The sequence below is a fragment of the Hyperoodon ampullatus genome (assembly GCF_949752795.1).
Source record: "Hyperoodon ampullatus genome assembly, chromosome: 8".
NCBI lineage: Eukaryota > Metazoa > Chordata > Mammalia > Artiodactyla > Ziphiidae > Hyperoodon > Hyperoodon ampullatus.
The window spans coordinates 87,526,371-87,545,201 of NC_136921.1; the positions used below are offsets into that span (position 1 = coordinate 87,526,371).

Below are 18,831 nucleotides of genomic sequence, written 5' to 3' on the forward strand. Positions count from 1 at the left end.
TTTTAATGAGGATTTCATTTAAACACACAAATCATTTTTCCATTCCAAGTAGAAAAAGTAGCCTATAAAATATTAATGCTTTCAAGTCTGTATGAATACATGTATCTATACACATATATACATAATTGAATGTAAGCAGCAAGTTATATGCATGTGTTTATGGGTGTATTTGTGATTGTATCTTTTAAAAATAGAAAATATAGAATGGAATGTGCTCAAATATTAGCAATGTTATCTCTAGGTGGCGGAATTATCAGTAATATTTACTTCTTATTCTACACTTTTATTTATTTTCCCCCTAAAGATCAACACATGTTCTTTTTTCCTTTCCCCTACTAGACGGGTTTATTATTTTTAAAATTATTATAAAAAACAATTTATAACCATTTTATTCTTATCACGTGGGCAGTCATTTCTGACATGCCTTTTACCCTTATATTATAGACAACCAGTGACACCATCACTCAGTGCAAGGGCTTTGGATTCAGACAGACCCGAATCTGGTTCAGGGTCCCCTGCTCCAGTAGCTGAGGGTATGGACCTCTCTGGAGGTTCAGTGTCCCAGTGAGTATATTGGAGTTACTGGAACCTACATCCAGGGCTGGATAGGGACATGTGTGTGCTCTGGGGAAGGCAATGATTCTTGGTGCTTCTTCAAAAGGATATTCTTTAAATAATACTTTAATTTCTATTTGGAGGAAAGGCAGTGTCCCCATAGGGCAAAACAAAAGCCTTGCAGTTCATTAGACCTACAGTCCTTAAAATGCACGATAGAGGCCTTGGGCTCTCACTCCCACTCCAAGCAGCTCATTGGCATCTTCCTTCCAACCCAATCAACACTCTCCCCGGAAGTACTGATAAATATAATTTTCTCTAGTTCATTACATTTTCAAGAATATTTGTCTTGTGGAGTAACCTTGGACATCTGTCCTTCTGGCTCTGCTTCATAAAATGTTCTGAAGATTAAATGAGATAACACATGTAGAGAACTCTGCACAGCATCTGACATTCAGCAGAAGTTCAATAAATGACGACTATTATTAGTATCATAGCTAAAAACTATGGCAACTCCAAGCCTCCGGTAATGACGGGTCATGCGCAGTCCTTTTCTCCTCTAGCCTCTAGCTCCTTACCTATAAACATTCTCTGATTAAAGGCATTTTGGGGAAAGCATTTGGTGACCTTGAAATGTTCTCAAGAGTTCTCTGATCCCTTTATAAATGAATCTTAATAAATATAGGAGACTCATTTCCTTCTTCATACCTCTAGCATAAAAAAGCAACATAAATACCTTTGGCAATCTTTGTATAGTATAGCATTTTCAATGTTATTTCCCTTAAACACGGTAGAAATGAACAGGATGGAGGTCACCTGGGGGACAAACACTGAGCAGGGAGGTGTTGCTGAGGGAACGGCTGCAGGTCTGAAACCAGATCCTGGTTATGGAGCAGAGGGGAAACGGCAGATCCTTTGGAGGAGTTTTATTAGGATAAACAGATGCCAGAATGCACCTGCTGTTTCATTCTCTCCAGTCTCCTTGAACACCCTCTGAGCAGAGGAGTGAGGGGAGGGTAGGAGAGAAAAAAAACAAAGTGAGGTTAGCAATGCTATGTCTCTTTCCCCACTGTCTGTTCCCAAGTGAACATCAACATCAAAACACTGCTTGGTAGTAGTCTAAAAGATTTAACTTGTTCCCAAATTCCTAAGCAACCATCGGTGTGTAATTTGATTTTTGGCAGAACGTCACTGAACTTCTAGGCATATCATTTGTTTTGTACGTCTACCAGGGACAGGTGGGGTGACCAGCCAACCATTCCACACTCCAGCCACGGAAAGAAGGGCATGTGGAGCCAGCCATTCAGGTCACACCAAGCGCAGTGGGATCTTGGCCCCCAATCCAAACCTCAGTTCTGCTGTGGCCCCACTACTCCCCATTCTTAAGTGTGTGTGTGTGTGTGTTTGATCAAGCAGGTGATGGGAGCCCAAGCAACTTCAAGGTTCAAGGCCAGCGACTTCGGTCTGTCAACCCCTCAGTCACCACTGGTCACCATTCTGGCCCACTGGCCTCCCCTTTGGGCTTCCAACCATGCCTGCAGTGCCTCTCCGTTCCATCCCAGCCCTCCCTCACCCTTCAGGGGGAAACTAATTCCACACTCAGAGACCACTGTGGGCGTCCCCAGCCCAAGCCAAGATAGCCCTCCTCTCCATCCCTTTGGAAAGGGGAAACAGCAAAGGTGAGCAAGAAACCGCCAGCAGGTTTTGACAGCTGCAGAGGGAAACTAATGGGTTTCTAAGGAAACAGAGAGGCAGCAGCCATTTTAGTGGCATTTGCTGTATGAAAAATACATAGACACTGACACCCGTCCCCCCACCCCCACCCGCGGCGCCTTCCCCCCTCCACGCTTCAGAGGCCCCGAGGTGAGGGGTGGGGCTCAGGTCTCCCCGAGACGCAGCAGCCACCAGTCGCAGGTGGCCTGCCACCCGGGGTCGCTCCCAAGCCCCCTCCCTGCAGCGGGCGGGACCGCGGGACTCCCCACCCCCGGGCGCCGCAGTGCAGCGCGGTCCCCGCGTCCCGCCCCTCGGGTCCCCCGCCCTCGCCGGCCCCCCCGCCCGGCAGGCCGCTGGGCGCGCGGCGGGCCAGGAGGAGCGGGTCCGCGCGGCGGGCGAGGCGGAGACAAGGCAGCGGCAGAGCGAGCGCGGGAGGTCGCCGCAGCCGGGGGACGCCGCGCGCCGCTGCCCATCATGGTCGCTGCGCACGCTGCCCATTCTTCCTCCTCCGCCGAGTGGATCGCCTGCCTGGATAAAAGGTAGCCGGGGAAGGGCCCCCGCCGGGCCGGGCTCTGCGCGCTGCCCCTGCCAGGAGACGGCCGCAGGGACGCCCGCCGGGGCCGCGGGAGGAGGGTCCCCGAGCGGGGAGGGAGCGGAGGGTCCGCACCCGGGACCAGGGGACGCAGATCCCGGTCTCTCATGGGGCTCCCCGTGCACGAGATTTTCACACGTGGTGGAGAAATTGCGGCGCAGTGGGGGGAGCCCCAGCCCCGCCAGTTCCCACCCCCCCGCCCCTCCTTGACGGTCTCCTCGCCCCCCGCGACTCCCGGCTCCGCGCTCGGGTCGGGGTTTATTTTCCTTGGCATCACAGGACAGAAAAATAGATTCCTACCTTCTTCCGGCCGTTCAGACCCTCAGGGGTAAATAAGTTTTAAGGAGGGTGGGGGGAAAGGCAGGTGCAGAGTAACGTGCTTTTTTTTTAGTTCCTGAAAGCCAAGTGTGAAGGACCCAGTGGAGATGTCAAGTGCCTTCTGAAATTCTCAGCTTCTGCCCCCGCAGTCGCTTGCCCAAGGTCTGTGTTAGGAAGGTCACGCGGGAGACTGCTTTCGTCTTAATACCCTGCCTCTCGGGAAGGGACCCTTACTCTAAAAAATTAAAACCATAAAGCGTTGTAACTCCCCACGACAGCCCCGTGTTAAGGAGGGTGCTGTGTGTAACAGCGGACTGCAGTTGTTTTCAGGCTCTGACAGCATAATTTTCTGTTTGTCCAGATTGTGGGTTTAGCAGTAAACATTACACAGTATGTTAGCAATTATAGTTTATTACCCTGATTAAAAGGTGATGCATCTGAACTTTTAAGAACTGGGTAAGAAACCTTGCAGAGTGAACTGCCTCTGATTTTCGAGTTTGATGCAGCAGGGCAGTGATTCATGTCCTGCAGCTATCTGCATGACATCTCTATTTGCATTTGTGTGAAATATTTTACGCTCTGCCATATTGAAATTTTTACACTTAGCAGATTCGTAACCAGATCAAACTTGAAAATCTTAAGCGTGACCTGCTTTACATAATTTACTATTATAGGCCTTTGTTGAAAAAAATCAAGTAATTTGAGAAAAGCTAAACGTGGCTCATTTGAATAGCTTAATATATCTGAGAAATAATTTTTACTTTCAATTACCACACAGTAGCAAGATTTTTGGCAGGCAGTGCCCTGTTTACGTCTAAGATGATAGTGCTAATACTGAAAGAGTCGCATGCAATAAATAGTAAGAGAATTGAAGTGATGGTTATTATGAGGATGTTATTCCTCATACAGAATTATGTAGAGGAAGTAAGAGCATGAATAAGTGAAGAGCCTGCTAATGTGATAAGTAATCTGAATTTAATAGCTTAGGAAGGGGCTGGGCTTCCCTGGTGGCGCAGTGGTTGAGAGTCTGCCTGCCGATGCAGGGGACACGGGTTCGTGCCCCGGTCCGGGAAGATCCCACATGCCACGGAGCGGCTGGATCCGTGAGCCATGGCTGCTGAGCCTGTGCGTCCGGAGCCTGTGCTCCGCAACGGGAGAGGTCACAACAGTGAGAGGCCCACGTACCGCATAAAAAAAAAAAAAAAAGAAGTTTAGGAAAGATGAATTATCAAGGAAGAGAAAATCAAGTTCTTGTACTTATAAATAGTAAGGCTATCCTCATTATTTCAGATAATAGACTGCATATTTCTATTTGCAGAAATTCATGGCATGCCATTTTTTGAACAGTTAGTAATTCACAGGCAACCCTTTAGTCAATAAGTACTTACAGCAAAAATCATAGAGCAGTATTAACACAAGCTAACACAAGGTAACTAACACATTTCTTTTCATAATGTGTATTTGCCCAAACGTTTTTGTTTGGAATGGAGTTTTAGAACATAGTGCCACAATCTAATCTAATACTATAATTCATAATGGGGAGAAACCTCCGGGGGTGGAGTTGGGGGTGGAATCCTCCATAGACACTGAACCTAGCATTCCTTGAGTTCAGGAGAGTAGACGGATCAATAAATTAAGGATTTTAGGCCCAGAGCTGTCACCAGTCACAAGTTCTGATCTTGGACATGTGACTTTTATTTCCTTGAGTGTCTGAAAAATGAGGATAACACTGTCTTACCAAGGATTAGTGGGCCAAATGAAAAAAAATTATCATGAAAGTAATTTGAAAACTGTGAGGTGCCATGTGAGCATATTATTTTGTGGTTTTAAGAGAACCTTGCATTTTCCACAGTGTCGGTGCTAGAATTCCTTTGAAGGAGAGTTTAGGAGTGGCAGTCTCATTGTAAGAGGGCCTTGAGGTACTTGTTTTGAAGTTGCATTTTTACTTAGATTGTCAACTTTTTAGGGGAGGAGGAAGATTAAGGGTGCTGGTGGAAGTTGGCTGGGGAAGGCCCCTGGAGTCATTCCTTTTGGGACGCTGCCCTCGATATTTCTGAGAAATGCAGTCTTGATGCTCTGTTCCAGGCACTGTGTTGGGCACTGGGGAAGCAGGAAAAGAAAGATGAGCGTTGCTTATTGACTGAGGGGGTGGGCGGGTAGGGGTGGGACAGCTACATAAACAACTAACCACAATGCAACTATAAGTGCTTTAATGGAGATGTATGAGATGCTTTGGGAATGCAGAGGAGAGAGTCTTCAGCTCTGCCAGGGATGCTTCCCACAGGTTCCTGCCTGGCCCGTGGAGGTCGAGGGGAACTTTATCAGGCAGAGAATTCTGGGAGCAATGTGAACAAAGACACGCAGGTGGGTCATATAAATATGCTCATTTCTTCTCAACCACAAATTCCTCTTGTAACCAAATCAAGAACATAGGAGCATATGCTCTATTTTTCTAAAACTCTTGATTATGGACATTTTCAAGCACACACATAAACAAAGAGGAAATGGTACAGTGATCCTTGATGTCCTATTTGGGGAAATGATGCTGGGACCTTTTCCACAGCTGGAAAATGTAGTTTAGATATTTGCATCATGCAAGTGGCATGGACAACTAGAAAAAGAGCAACTGAGGGGTTGAAAATAAAAAGGGAAGTTAAAGTAGAAAGTCTGCAGGAGTAAAGATGTATGTAATGAACGTTGAAACAAATTTAAAAAAACAAGGAAAATAATCCCATAGAAATGTTCGTTAAGCGTGCCTAGGAAGTTGTCATAGACAGGCAATGCTATATAAGCTTGCATGTGGGGAGATGGGTTAAAAATATGCAGATATGTGGATTAGGTTGAAGAAAGAAAACCCAAAGCTTTTTATGTACCAAGCATCCAAGTTTTTGGACTATGGTGGGACCCAGAAGGTGAGAGTGTACAAATACTAATTATAAAATCAGAAAGACATTGAACATTCGGATGGATAAAAATACATTGAAAAAAGTCTCAACAGACAATATTGTTAAAGTAAAACAAGCTTAGTACTACCTCATTGATCTTACAACTTTTTTCTGAGCAGGGATGGTAACTAGAAATGTATTACATAGTACCCCAGTATTTGGGATGTAAAATGCCTTTTTAAAAAATGTGTTGGGCTTCCCTGGTGGTGCAGTGGTTGAGAATCCGCCTGCCAATGCAGGGGACGTGGGTTCGTGCCCCGGTCTGGGAGGATCCCACGTGCCGCGGAGCGGCTGGGCCCGTGAGCCATGGCCGCTGGGCCTGTGCGTCCCGAGCCTGCGCTCCGCAACGGGAGAGGCCACAGCAGTGAGAGAGGCCCGCGTACAGCAAAAAAAAAAAAAAAAAAAAAAAAAATGTGTTGACCATTTTTTTTAACATTAGTGAAAATATTTTTTCCATAAGATTTTAAGTTTTGCCACTTGTGAATTTAAGAACCATTATAGGTCATAATTCTCATGGTTGGTAAGGGAGTGTTATGAAGGGACTACTCATATTCACAATACATATAGTGAATCGTTGCCAGTATTCATCACTCTGGGGCACGAGTTGCCAAACTGTGGCCAATGGGCCAGATCAAGCCGCTGCCTGTGTGTCTCCTGAGCTAAGAATGTTTTTTACATTTCTGAATAGTTGGAAATAAACCACAAGAAGATTAATCTTTTGTGACCCATGAAATTTATATGAAATTAAAATGTCAATGTCCATAAGCAAAGTTTTATTGGAACACAGCCACGCTCATCTGCTTAAGTATTGTCTACGGCTGCTTTCACACTACAATGGCAGGAGACTGTGTGGCCCACAGAGTTTAAAGTATTTACTATGTGGATCTTTGAAGAAAAAGTTTGCCATCCCGTTTTACAGGTGAAAGAATCTACCTAAGCCATTGACAGAGAAACCACTGGAGATGAAAGTTGTCTTTGTCTGGGAAGGAGTTCACAATGTTTGGTTTCTTGTTCTTCAGTTAGAAGTATAGTGTCAAGGGAGGTCCTTGGCTGATTGGGTTGTTTGGGGAGCACTGGTGATCACAGACCCAAGCAGAAAATGAAGTTAACATGATATGGATGTGTGGAAAAGTTGTCGTCTTTAAAAACAGCCGAGGAATTTAAAAATTGTTAATGTTTCTAAAAATGCCTCTTACATAGTGTCTTTGCATCTGACTTGATCCCCAAATAGATACTGAGTTAGCTATTTTTGATTGGGTTGAATGAGAGTGAAAGAAATCAAGGAACAAATTTGTTAAAAACCAGAATGCTTCATAGCAGACATGGTGAAAGAGGATGACTCAGATATTAAAGAAGCATCAGACATGGTCCCAGCCTTGAGGAATATAGAAGATCAAAGAAGCACGCAGAGCAGAAGGCTATCACTGGAGAAGGCTGATGTCTATCTACCCAGGCAGGTCCCAAGGGATGACATTACCCAGGGTTCAGGACTGGCCTTACAATCTTGGAATGCTGACTTGTCAGCACATCAAGAATTAATACATTTTTTCAGGGACAGATACATAGGCACCAAACTCTCAGAGCCTGTAAAAACCAGAAAGACAGTTCATTAGTTTGAAAATAACATCAGAGAAGTGGATACTGACATCCTTTGGCTAATGTATTCCTTCTCTGGGCAAGCTGTATGGAAATCCAATTGTTATTAGAAGGCCATGTTATGCATTTACAATGAGAAGCAAAGCTGCCAGGAGATCAGGACACTTAATAACTTCGGGCCAGCTCATTCTCTTCCTGGAGCGACAGAGCCCGGGAACTGAATTGTAATCAGAAGATAATTCAGGGAATCCTTCAGGACAGTTTGGCCATCACCTCTTCCAGTTAGAGAACCATTCTATGTGCTCTCATAGCACGCTTTGTCCAACAATGTAGTAGCACAAGTCAGACTTCATCGCAATTGCCTATTGACTCCTTTTTGTGTGTCACTTGATGTATTACTGTGTTGTATTGTAGTCATCATTTTATCTCCAGCTTCAGTGCAGCTCCCTGATTGTAGAAAGTGCTTATGGGATCAGGGTGAGATGGCCAGAGGCATCCTCCTCCTCAAGGATGGAGTAGCGTCTGCCACCATGAGGGCAAGTCCTTGCACGCCCCCTTTGACTTGGAAAGGGCTTGAGTGGGCACCAGCATTTGCCTCTGCTGTTCCTTCTTTGTTTCCTTGACTGATGTGAATACTTGTTAAGAAATGATAGGGCATAGCTCTATTCTAATTTTTTTTCTTCTTTTTTTTTTTTTTTTTTGCGGTACGCGGGCCTCTCACTGTTGTGGCCTCTCCCGTTGCGGAGCACAGGCTCCGGACGTGCAGGCTCAGAGGCCATGGATCACGGGCCCAGCCGCTCCGCGGCATGTGGGATCTTCCCAGACCGGGGCACGAACCCGTGTCCCCTGCATCAGCAGGCGGACTCTCAACCACTGCGCCACCAGGGAAGCCCCTCTATTCTAATTTTTATTTCTAAAAGTTTATTATGGAAAATTTCAAACTACACAAAAAGAAGAGAGAAGAGTATAATAATTCTCTTGTCCCAGCCCCTCCCCCTCCAAGAGTCATCAGCTCACATCCAATCTTGTTTTATTCATACCCCCACTTGTCCCCCACCACTCCCAGGATTATTTTGTTGCAAGTCCCTTTTAGTATTTTTTTTCTCTGTAAATATTTCCATATATATCTCTAAAAGCTAGGACTCAATAAAAAATACCATTGTCATACATTTAAAAATGTGACATTAATTCCCTAATAGAATCAAATATCCGAGTTCAGATTTCCCCATTTATCTCATAATATTTTCTTCTTTTTTTTTTTGCAGTCTGTTTGTATTAGGATCCAAATAAGTTGTATTTAGTTGATATATCTCTAGGTCTTTTTTTAATCTCTGGATTCTCCCTCTAGCTCTCTCTTTTTCTTCTTTGTAATAAATTTGTTGAAGAAACAGGTTTGTTTTTTTTTTTTTTTTTTTTTGGTTGCATTAGGTCTTTGTTGCTGCACAGGCTTTCCTCTAATTGGCGGCGAGCGGGGGCTACTCCTCGTTGTGGTGCGCAGGCTTCTCATTGCGGTGGCTTCTCTTGTTGCGGAGCACGGGGTCTAGGTGCTCAGGCTTCAGTAGCTGTGGCACGCGGGCTCAGTAGTTGTGGCTCACAGGCTCTAGAGCTCAGGCTCAATACTTGTGGCACACGGGCTCAGTTGCTCTGTGACATGTGGGATCTTCCCTGACCAGGGATCGAACCCGTGTCCCCTGCATTGGCAGGCAGATTCTTAACCACTGTGCCACCAGGGAAGTCCCTGTCCCCTGTATTTCCTGTAAATTGGTATTTAGATCTAGAGCTTGATTGGATTTAAGTATGATTTTTTGGCAACAATCCTTCTCAGAAGTGTTACTTGCATTATGAGTTACAGAATGTCAAGTGATCTCTTTTTGTGATGTTAGCAATATACTGTTTTTAAACTTTAATACTTTCAAGTTTAAAAGTAAAGATACTTGCCACTATCTTATCTACAACTTCTTGAGGGACATCTCATTGTAGCTCCAAAACATGGGAACGCGACATATGTGTGGAGCAATTAGAGTACAACACACCCTAATATGTAACCAGGGTTAAATTCTGTGGTGTGGGTTCTACCTGTCCTTTCAGGATTTTAGGAAAGGAAAGGTTCAGCCAGAGCTGGACTCCCTCAGATGAGAGGTACATGGGGGATGGTGTGCTCGCAGAGCAATGGGCCTGAGAGAAAGGTACTTGGTCCATCACACTCTTGATCCTGCAGCCTAGTCTCCTGGACACAGCCTAGGAGCCCGAAAGAGTCATCAGAGGTAGAGTGGTGCTCAGCAAAGCAAATTCTGCCTCACTGTCTTAGTTTGGGTTCCCCAAAATGGACTTCAGTCTCCTCCAATGAGGGCAGGATTGGAAGATCCCTTTTAGTTTGAATTTCCTATGAGTTTATAAGATTTCATAGCCCTTCCAGAGTAGCTGCTTCTTATCTTGTTCCACCTCCCCAGCCCCAAGGTAGCTAGTTTTTCTTTAGTCAGATTGAGATCCATTTTTATGCACTTGAACAGCGGCAATGAAGAGTGAATTTTCCCTCTAGTACCTTCAATTCACAGTTGAGGGAATGGGAGAGGAGAGACCGTCTTGGGAATACTGAGTGACGGAGGGAAGAGAAAGAGGATGGAACTAATTGGGTGGGGAGGATGACAGGGAAAGACCCAGCCAAACATAGGAAAGCAAACAATCTGACTGGCTGGAGTGGAGGCGCCGGGGTACCATGTTTACTCAGCTGCATCCATGTGCATTGCTTGCTTCCCCTGTGTGAACAGAAAAACAAAGCTCTATTACTACCCTCTTTTCTCTTTGTGCACACTCTTCCTTGGAGCACCAATCCATTTCCTGTGCTTTAGCTGAGCAGATTACTTACACTCAGTATCCTTGGTTTATCATCTAGACCAGATGCATTTTTGTCTCTCCGTTGGATATTCCCACATCAAATATTCCATTAATATTTGGGTCAGACATTGTTTTCCTTCATCTACCTTTGCTAGAGAGGTAAGAAAAACAAAATACTTATCTTCCCAGCCTCCCTAGAGGCTAGGTACCCATGTGATACACTTCTGGCCAATAAGACACAGCAAAAGTCTGCTAGAGGCTTCTAGGATAGTTTTTGCCTTACTGATGAAAGATACAGATGTATTTGACACTCCTTTGTTCTCTTCCTTCTGCGTGGAATTAATACCTAAAGCCTGGGCCTATGGCCACCATACTGTAATCCCAGAAGGAAGGACCAGGAGAAATACAGACTCCAGTTCTGACTTTGTTCAGCTTCTGAATAGATCAATAGTTGCCTACCTTCAGCTTTTTTGTTGTCAAGAAAAACACACCCTATTTCTAGAAACCACTCTATGTTAGGTTTTCTATCATTTGCTGTCAAAACTATCCTTAACCTAACAAGTTGATATTCAGCTTGTCTAAAACTGACTTCATCTTCCTTAACTTCCTTTTCCATTAGTTCCTCCTCCTTACTTTCCTGTTTTATTAATGACACTACCACTCTCATTCTCAAAACTATGCATCACCTTTGTCTTCCCTTTCCTATGTCCCTTGTTGTACCTAACCAGTCACCAGTTCTTCTCTTGGCCTTTGTATTCTACTGCTTTGTTTTAGGGCCTTATCATCTGGATCTGGATCTTTTCATTGTTTCCTTATCCAATCTGTAAAGCATGATATTTTCAAATCAACTTTGTTGTAGCGTCTGCCAGACCTGGATTCAAATTCTGCCACTTCCAACCCTTTACCCATGTGATCTTGGTGAAGTTATTAATCTTTCTGAACCTCTGTTTCCAAAACATCAGATGAGACTACAAATACATACTGTAGGGGCTGTGTTGAGATTTGTGGGCTAATACAAGTGTAGCTGCATGCTCTTCTCTAAGTAGAAAGCATAGTGTAGGCGTTAAGAGTTTGGGAGCCAGACCGTTTTGTTTCAAATTCCAGTTCTGATTTTATTAATGGTGTAACTTTGGGAAAGTTATTCAGTTTTAGTAGTTGTTTTGTAGATTCCTCAGGATTTTTTGTCTAGACAATCTTATTGTCTGCGAATACTGGCAGTTTTACTTATTCTTTCTGATCTTTATATCTTGTATTATGTATTTTTCTTTCTTTACTGCCTTGGCTAGGATTGCCAGGATAAAGTTGAACATAAAGGGTGAGAATGGACTTCCTTGAACCAGGAAACATTTCTTTTTTCTCTATTTCCCCTGTTTTTAAAAGAGTGGTGTAATATTGGTGTAATTTCCTCTTATAATGTTTTATAATATCTTCTGACCAGGAGTAGTCTTTGTGGGAAGTTTTTGGGTGACAAATTCAATCTCTTTAATACATAGAAGACCACTCAGGTTTTTTGTTTCTTCTGTGTCAGTTCTAATAAGTCGTTTCAAGGAATTTGTCCATTCATCTAAGTTATCAAATTTATTGGCATAGAATTGTCGCTAGTATTCTCTTATTATCCTTTTAATGTCCTTAGGATATATAGTGATGTTTCCTCCTTCAAATCTTATATTAGTAATTTTTGTCTGCTCTCTTTTTTCTTGACTGGGCTTGCTAGGAGCTTCTCAATTTGTTAATCTTTTAAAAGAACCAATTTTTAGTTGATTTTCTCTATTATTTGAGAAATTCAATGATTTGTGCTTTTTTACCCCATTTATCCTACTAGCTTTGGGTTTAACGTGCTCTCTTTTTCTGGCTTCTTAAAAAGGAAACTTAGATAATTAATTTTAAACTTTTCTTCTTTTCTAACATTAGCATTAAAGCTATGATTTCTCATGGTCAGCTCAAAAAAGGAAGCACAGTTATTTCATTATTCAGTATTTACAAACAAAAATTATTTCTGCCAGAGAAGAACAATTAATCAAGCTATTAATATGCTAAGTAAGCATATTAAATAGGATGATACTGGGACCTGTTGACTTCTTCAACCTCGGAGAAGATATTGTGCAGCATGATGAACAATATCCTCCACAAATATCTCAACAGTGAATTCAGCAATGGGTTTCATAGGGCTCTCAATATATCTTGACAGCATAATGCCAAAGGGACATTGAAAGAGAGTATTTCTCCTGGGGGCCAATATGATATACAGATTTTTCATTGTTTAATTTAATCCTGAGATAGATTTTAGGCTGTTTTAGAAACAGATGGATTACTTCTCTTTCAGAAAATTTTCCATAAATACTGTTTTTTCACATCTAAGCTGCTGATAATTAATAAAATTGGGTAGCAATGACTCGAAGTAATATTTTTCAATAGATACCTGGAGTGCTACTGTTCTGTACTGTTGGGTAGATGAAGAGTTATATGACTCTGGACTTAGCCAAACATGGAGGAAAATTACATCCTCATTTGATAGCCAAACAAGACTATATGTCTTAATGGTGGTCCAGCCCTTCCCTGTGAAATTGTGGGGGCAAGGGTGTATTCTCAAGGAGGAATGTTGGTGCCTCTCTACACACAAATGGTGGTCAGGAGCCTGGCCCCTGTAATTGTTGCCATAGAAACTAAGGAACATGTGTTAATTGCACTGAAGCATTCTTAAAAGGAGTAGTATAATTTTCTGAAAACCCTTTTATGGAATCAAATTGTAAGATGTAGGCATATTAACTAGCATGACTTGCTCAATAGGATTATTACCTATAAATTGGTTGAAAATTCAAAAACCTCTCTTTTAATTAAATGGGGAAGTACTTTTTAAAGGCCCTTAGAAAAGGCTTAATTGTTAGAGATGTTGAAAACAAATAGAAAAGACCTTTGATGGGAAGTAGACATCGCTTGGAACTTGATAATTTGATTCTTGATATTGTATATGACATTTCAATTCTGTTTAAACCTCAGATGAAGGCATTAATGTCTTGCCTGCTGTTCAGGCTCTGACAGCCTTATTCTTCTACTTATTGATTGGCTACTTATTGAACATGTTACAGAAAAAGTTGAGTTCTTAAATCTTATATGTTTTCTTTATGCCCAGTGAATTTTTTTATATATATAAATTTATTTATGGCTGCGTTGGGTCTTCGCTGCTGCGCCTGGGCTTCTCCTTGTGGTGGCTTCTCTTGTTGTGGAGCACGGGCTCTAGGCGCACGGGGGTTGTGGTGCACCACGGCATGTGGGATCTTCCCAGACCAGGGCTCGAACCCGTGTCTCCTGCATTGGCAGTTGGATTCTTAACCACTGTGCCACCAGTGAAGTCCTTATATGTTTTCTTTATAAACTCTTTAAACAAACCTGAGATATAAGAAAGTTCTATCTCTCGGGTCCCTTGCCGAGACTACTTTTGTCACTCCTCTACCTTTCTGTTTCTCCCTGTGTCACACTCCTTTCCTCCTTCCTCAACCCAAATGTGCTGTAAGAAAAGGATATGAGTCCTCTCCTCTCCTACTGTTCATTCATTCGTTCAGAGATTTTACTCTCCACTTTCCATGTGCCAGACATTCTTGCTGGGGATAGGTTATTAAGAAAAACTGACGTGGATCCTGACCTCATGAATTTACATATTAGTTGGGAAGACATTAATTAATTCAGTCAGTCCTTCAAAAAACTATTTGTTGAGTACCTACTGTGTGCTGGATACTGTTCCAGGTGCTAAGGAATACAGTGGTGAACAAAACAGGAGAAGTTAGGTGGTAAAAAAGGCTATGAGGCCAAAGGTAAGAGGATATGGAGTCAGGGAACAGACACATCTATACTACAGTGGCAGATAGTGATAAGACTAATGAAGGAAAACAAAGTAGAGAACAGGGGAAGAAATTGAGGGGTGGTGGTGTTTTAGGGAGGGTAGGCAGGTTTTGGCAGAAGTCAAATATGATCAAAGACCTTGAATGAACTGAGAGACCATCTAGTATGAATTTACATCAGTGTAATCCATGCTTTACTAAATAGGTGGTTGAGGTATTTTAGAGAACATGGGTCAGGAAGTGCCCTTTTGTTTGGTTACAAGGCCTTATTTTGAGAAAATACCTGTAAGATAATAGAAAAAATATATATATATTGATTTCTGTCCCCTGTTCCTGGCACTGAGCTCCTAAAACTCTTGTCATTTCCTAAGTGACAAAAACACCAGGAGCATCTATTGTCCTAATGTTTGTCTCTGACCCTGTTCCTGATGCAGGGCTCCTGAAACCCTTGTAAATTTCTAAGTGATCAAAGTACTAAGAACGTCTTTTGTTCTACTGACTCAACTCTGGGTGGGCTTCTAGATGGCTCCTGGATGGGGTCTGGTCACCAGAAAGACCAAGCCATGATTAGAAGCTTAGAATTTTCAGCCCTACCCACCCCCCATCCAGGGAGGGGAGGGGGCTGGAAATGGATTTAATAATTGATCATGGCTATGTTAGGAAGCCTCCATAAAATCCCAATAGTAGGGGGTTCAAAGAGCTTCCAAGTTGGTGAACACATCCACACCCGGGAGCATGACACACCCCAACTCCATAGGGACAGAAGCTTCTGTACTCAGAACCTTCCAGACCTCACCCTATGTATCTCTTCATCTAGCAGTTCATCTATATCCTTTATCATATTCTTTAGTAAACTGATAAATGTAAGTAAGTGTTTCCCTGAGTTCTGTGAGTTCCTCTAGCTAACTAATCGAACCTGAGGAGAGGGTAGTTGGAACCTCTGATCTATAGCTTGATTGGTTAAAAACACAAGTGATGGGCTTCCCTGGTGGTGCAGTGGTTGGGAATCTGCCTGCTAATGCAGGGGACACGGGTTCGAGCCCTGGTCTGGGAGGATCCCGCATGCCGCAGCGCAACTGGCCCGTGAGCCACAACTACTGAGCCTGTGCGTCTGGAGCCTGTGCTCCGCAACAAGAGAGGCCGCGATAGTGAGAGGCCCGCGCACCGCGATGAAGGGTGGCCCCCGCTTGCCACAACTGGAGAAAGCCCTCGCGCAGAAACAAAGACCCAACACAGCAAAAATAAATTAAAAAAAAAAAAAAAAGCCAAGCATTTGAAGCCCTTTAAAAAAAAAAATTAAAAAAAAAAAACCCACAAGTGATAACCTGAGTTTGCCACTGGAATCTGGAATAGGGGTGAGGGGTGCAGCCTTGGGGCACTGAGCCCTTTACCTGTGAGATCTGATGCTCTCTCTGGGTAGATAGTGTCAGAACTGAGTTAAATTGTAGGACACCCAGCTGGTATCAGAGACTTGCGTGCTGTTTTGGTGAACTCCCCTACCACGTTTGGTGAGCAGAACTGGCAGAAGTGAAGCGTTCTGTGTGAGTAGTAAAGGAGACTCAGGGGAGAGAAACACGGTAGGGAAGAAGGAAGAAAGCTGAGTTTTTCATTTATAGTACCTAGAGCATGTTATTGCTTTTGTGGGTGTAACAGACAAAGGTAATTTCAGAAAATGGTGAAAAGGATAAATTCTGAAATTTTGGTTTATCCTTCAAATATTGTTACTTAAAGATATTTAAAATGCTGTTCATTTAGGTCTTCATTATATTAATTTTTGAGAAAAAAGAAAGCTATCTCTAGAGAATTGATGAGCACCATACAGATCAGGAAATGTACTATCATTTAAATGAGTTTCGAAAGATACTGTGTATATGGTTTTGACCATGGATGCTGATGGCTGACTGATAGTGGTATCAACATCCCCATGCTACTGATGCACTTTTTGGTTTCATAGTTAGCCAGTTTAGTTTTATCAGTGATGAATTTGTCTGGTACCTCTGTGGGGTCAGTGTTCTCTTAAGACAAGCCTCTCAGACAGATATACACCAGAGCAAGAAAATGGTCCTGAAAACCTATAAACTAGCAATTTTCCATGTTGAGGATTTGTTCACTCTCTTAAACAACTTTTCTATCATTATTCTACCATCTGCCTTTTGATAATGTTTTGTATTGAATTCTTATATTTTCCTCATCAACTAATTAGATGATATGGCAATATACTTATAAATTTTTTCATGTCAAGAACTGAAGACAGCTTAAGAGTAGTTAAGTGTCTATGTTGATGTTAAGGTAGTTGCATGCAGCAGACTCATTGTAAAATCTTCCTTGGTGGTACTTGAAGATCTGACTTGTGAGAGTTAGAGCTTTCTAATCAGTAACCAAGTTTTACATTTTATTTATGGAAAATAATTTAAATACTTAGACCAGGAATCCCTATTTAATTATCCAGGTCATCAGAGCATAAATGGGAAGCCCCCTATTGATACAAAAATGTGCAATTACAGAGAATACTGACGGGACCATATAATAAGGTGGCTTCATCTATAGGGCAGATCTCCGAAGCATGGCCAGACTTAGAGGCCAACTGGTTGACTGGGAATAGAAGACAGTTTTATTGTGCTCTTTCATCTTGTGTACATTATCGGCTTGTGAATGCACCTTATCTTTTCCTCAGTTGAATTTTCCATTATCTTTATTGTTTTGCTTCATACCTTTTCAGCACTTCATGGGATATTTATCTTAACAACTTTAGAGGCTCATTTTAGAATTCAACATTCAACAGATTATGGATATTAAAGTTCATTTAAAAAACACCTGTTGTATTTAGGTAGTTAGTATGTTTTTGGCCTCTATCATTAGAAGTAGCCAAAATAGCCACAGGAGAAACAAACAATGACACTGCCCCTCGGAGAAGCCTACAGAAATCAAAAGTGGACATTACTTAAGCCTGATATTGTTTGGGGTTACCTGAAAGAGAATCATAAAGTAGTCAAATTGCAAAATCAAAATAATTAAAATATTTGTATATCTTATTCATCACTTTTAGGGGAAGAGTATAGGTATTAGGGAGAAGTGAGAGTGAACAGTAATAAAGTAAAACAATAGGATGGAATGATTTTTTAAATGCTGGAAAATTATCTAAAGGGAGCATCTCTTCTTTCCATTTTAGTTTGGCTAACCTTGGTTTTCTTTTATTTATTTACTTACTATTGATTTTTACCTGCCTGTAAAGAATTTTGCAGCCCAATTCTGCCACCGAAGAATGCCTCTGCAAATAGAATAGCATCTGAATTTCTTTCTTTTGAATTGGGACAAGCAGCACAAGGCATAAAATTGATGTTATGCGCTGACCTCTACTTACAACTATATAGCAGAAACTTCATCGACAGGAGTTTTATCTTGTAGGACTTCTATTGAATGAATTAAAAGAGATTTTAAAAAGTGAAGGGTGAGTAATAAAGGAAATTATAGGAGAAAAGAAAAACATGAAAAAGTCCCACTGTTGTTTAGATGCTAAAGCAGGCATCGGAGACAGCAGCACAACTCCTTGGTGTGACACGTGAGCAGTTGCTCTCACCACGTCCTTTTCTCTCCTTTGGTTTGTGAGAGCAGTTGCTGACTTGCAGCTGAGAGCTGACAGTAGGCACACACACCCTGCTTCTTTTTGAGAGTGTTACAAGTTGACACGTATTGACACGTCTTTCTCCTTCCCAGAGGGAATGACGGGAGCTTATGAAAGGTAATGAACTGTGATTTGAAGTACATTTTAATTGGGGGCAAATCAAAGCATTTCTGGCTTATAATTATTAATTTATTTCTGCAAACCCTATCACCAGGAATAAATGGTCTTAAAATTTTAGTGTGTTTTTCCTACAGTAGTTTTGGTATGAGTATTTTTTTAACCTGTTTGAGCTCATACTTTAAGATTTCATGCCTCTTAAAATTAACCTTATAGGATGATCATTTTCCTAGATTATTAAAAATTCTTTGTAAATATAATTTTTATTGGCTGAAATCATGGATCATATGGCATACGTTTTTTCTTATTGTTGGACTATTAAGACACATAAAAATGATTGTTGCTGTTATCAGTGATGCCATCACCTTTTATATTCAGTTTTTTTTTTTGTGATACGCGGGCCTCTCACTGTTGTGGCCTCTCCCGTTGCGGAGCACAGGCTCCGGACGCGCAGTCTCAGCGGCCATGACTCACGGGCCCAGCCGCTCCGCAGCATGTGGAATCCTTCCGGACCGGGGCATGAACCCGCGTCCCCTGCATCGGCAGGAGGACTCTCAACCACTGCACCACCAGGGAAGCCCATATATTCAGTTTTTCCTTTGTTTTAAATTACTTCCTTAGGATAGAGATATCCATAGAACTAAAATTAGTTAATGTGTGTGAAGAGGTTTAAGAGCTTTGATACATATCTTCAAATTACTT

General features: G+C 42.3%; 1 protein-coding gene across 1 annotated transcript in view; it reads left to right on the top strand.

Moving 5' to 3' along the window:
- Positions 1-2,571: 2,571 nt before the first annotated feature.
- Positions 2,572-18,831, top strand: part of RAPGEF4 (Rap guanine nucleotide exchange factor 4) — a gene marked incomplete at its 3' end in the record, with an annotated part of 310,629 nt that continues 294,369 nt past the window's right edge. The window contains 1 exon segment of the mRNA XM_079709744.1: positions 2,572-2,807. Within this exon segment, the coding sequence (XP_079565870.1) occupies positions 2,743-2,807 (65 nt within the window). The 5' untranslated portion in view covers positions 2,572-2,742.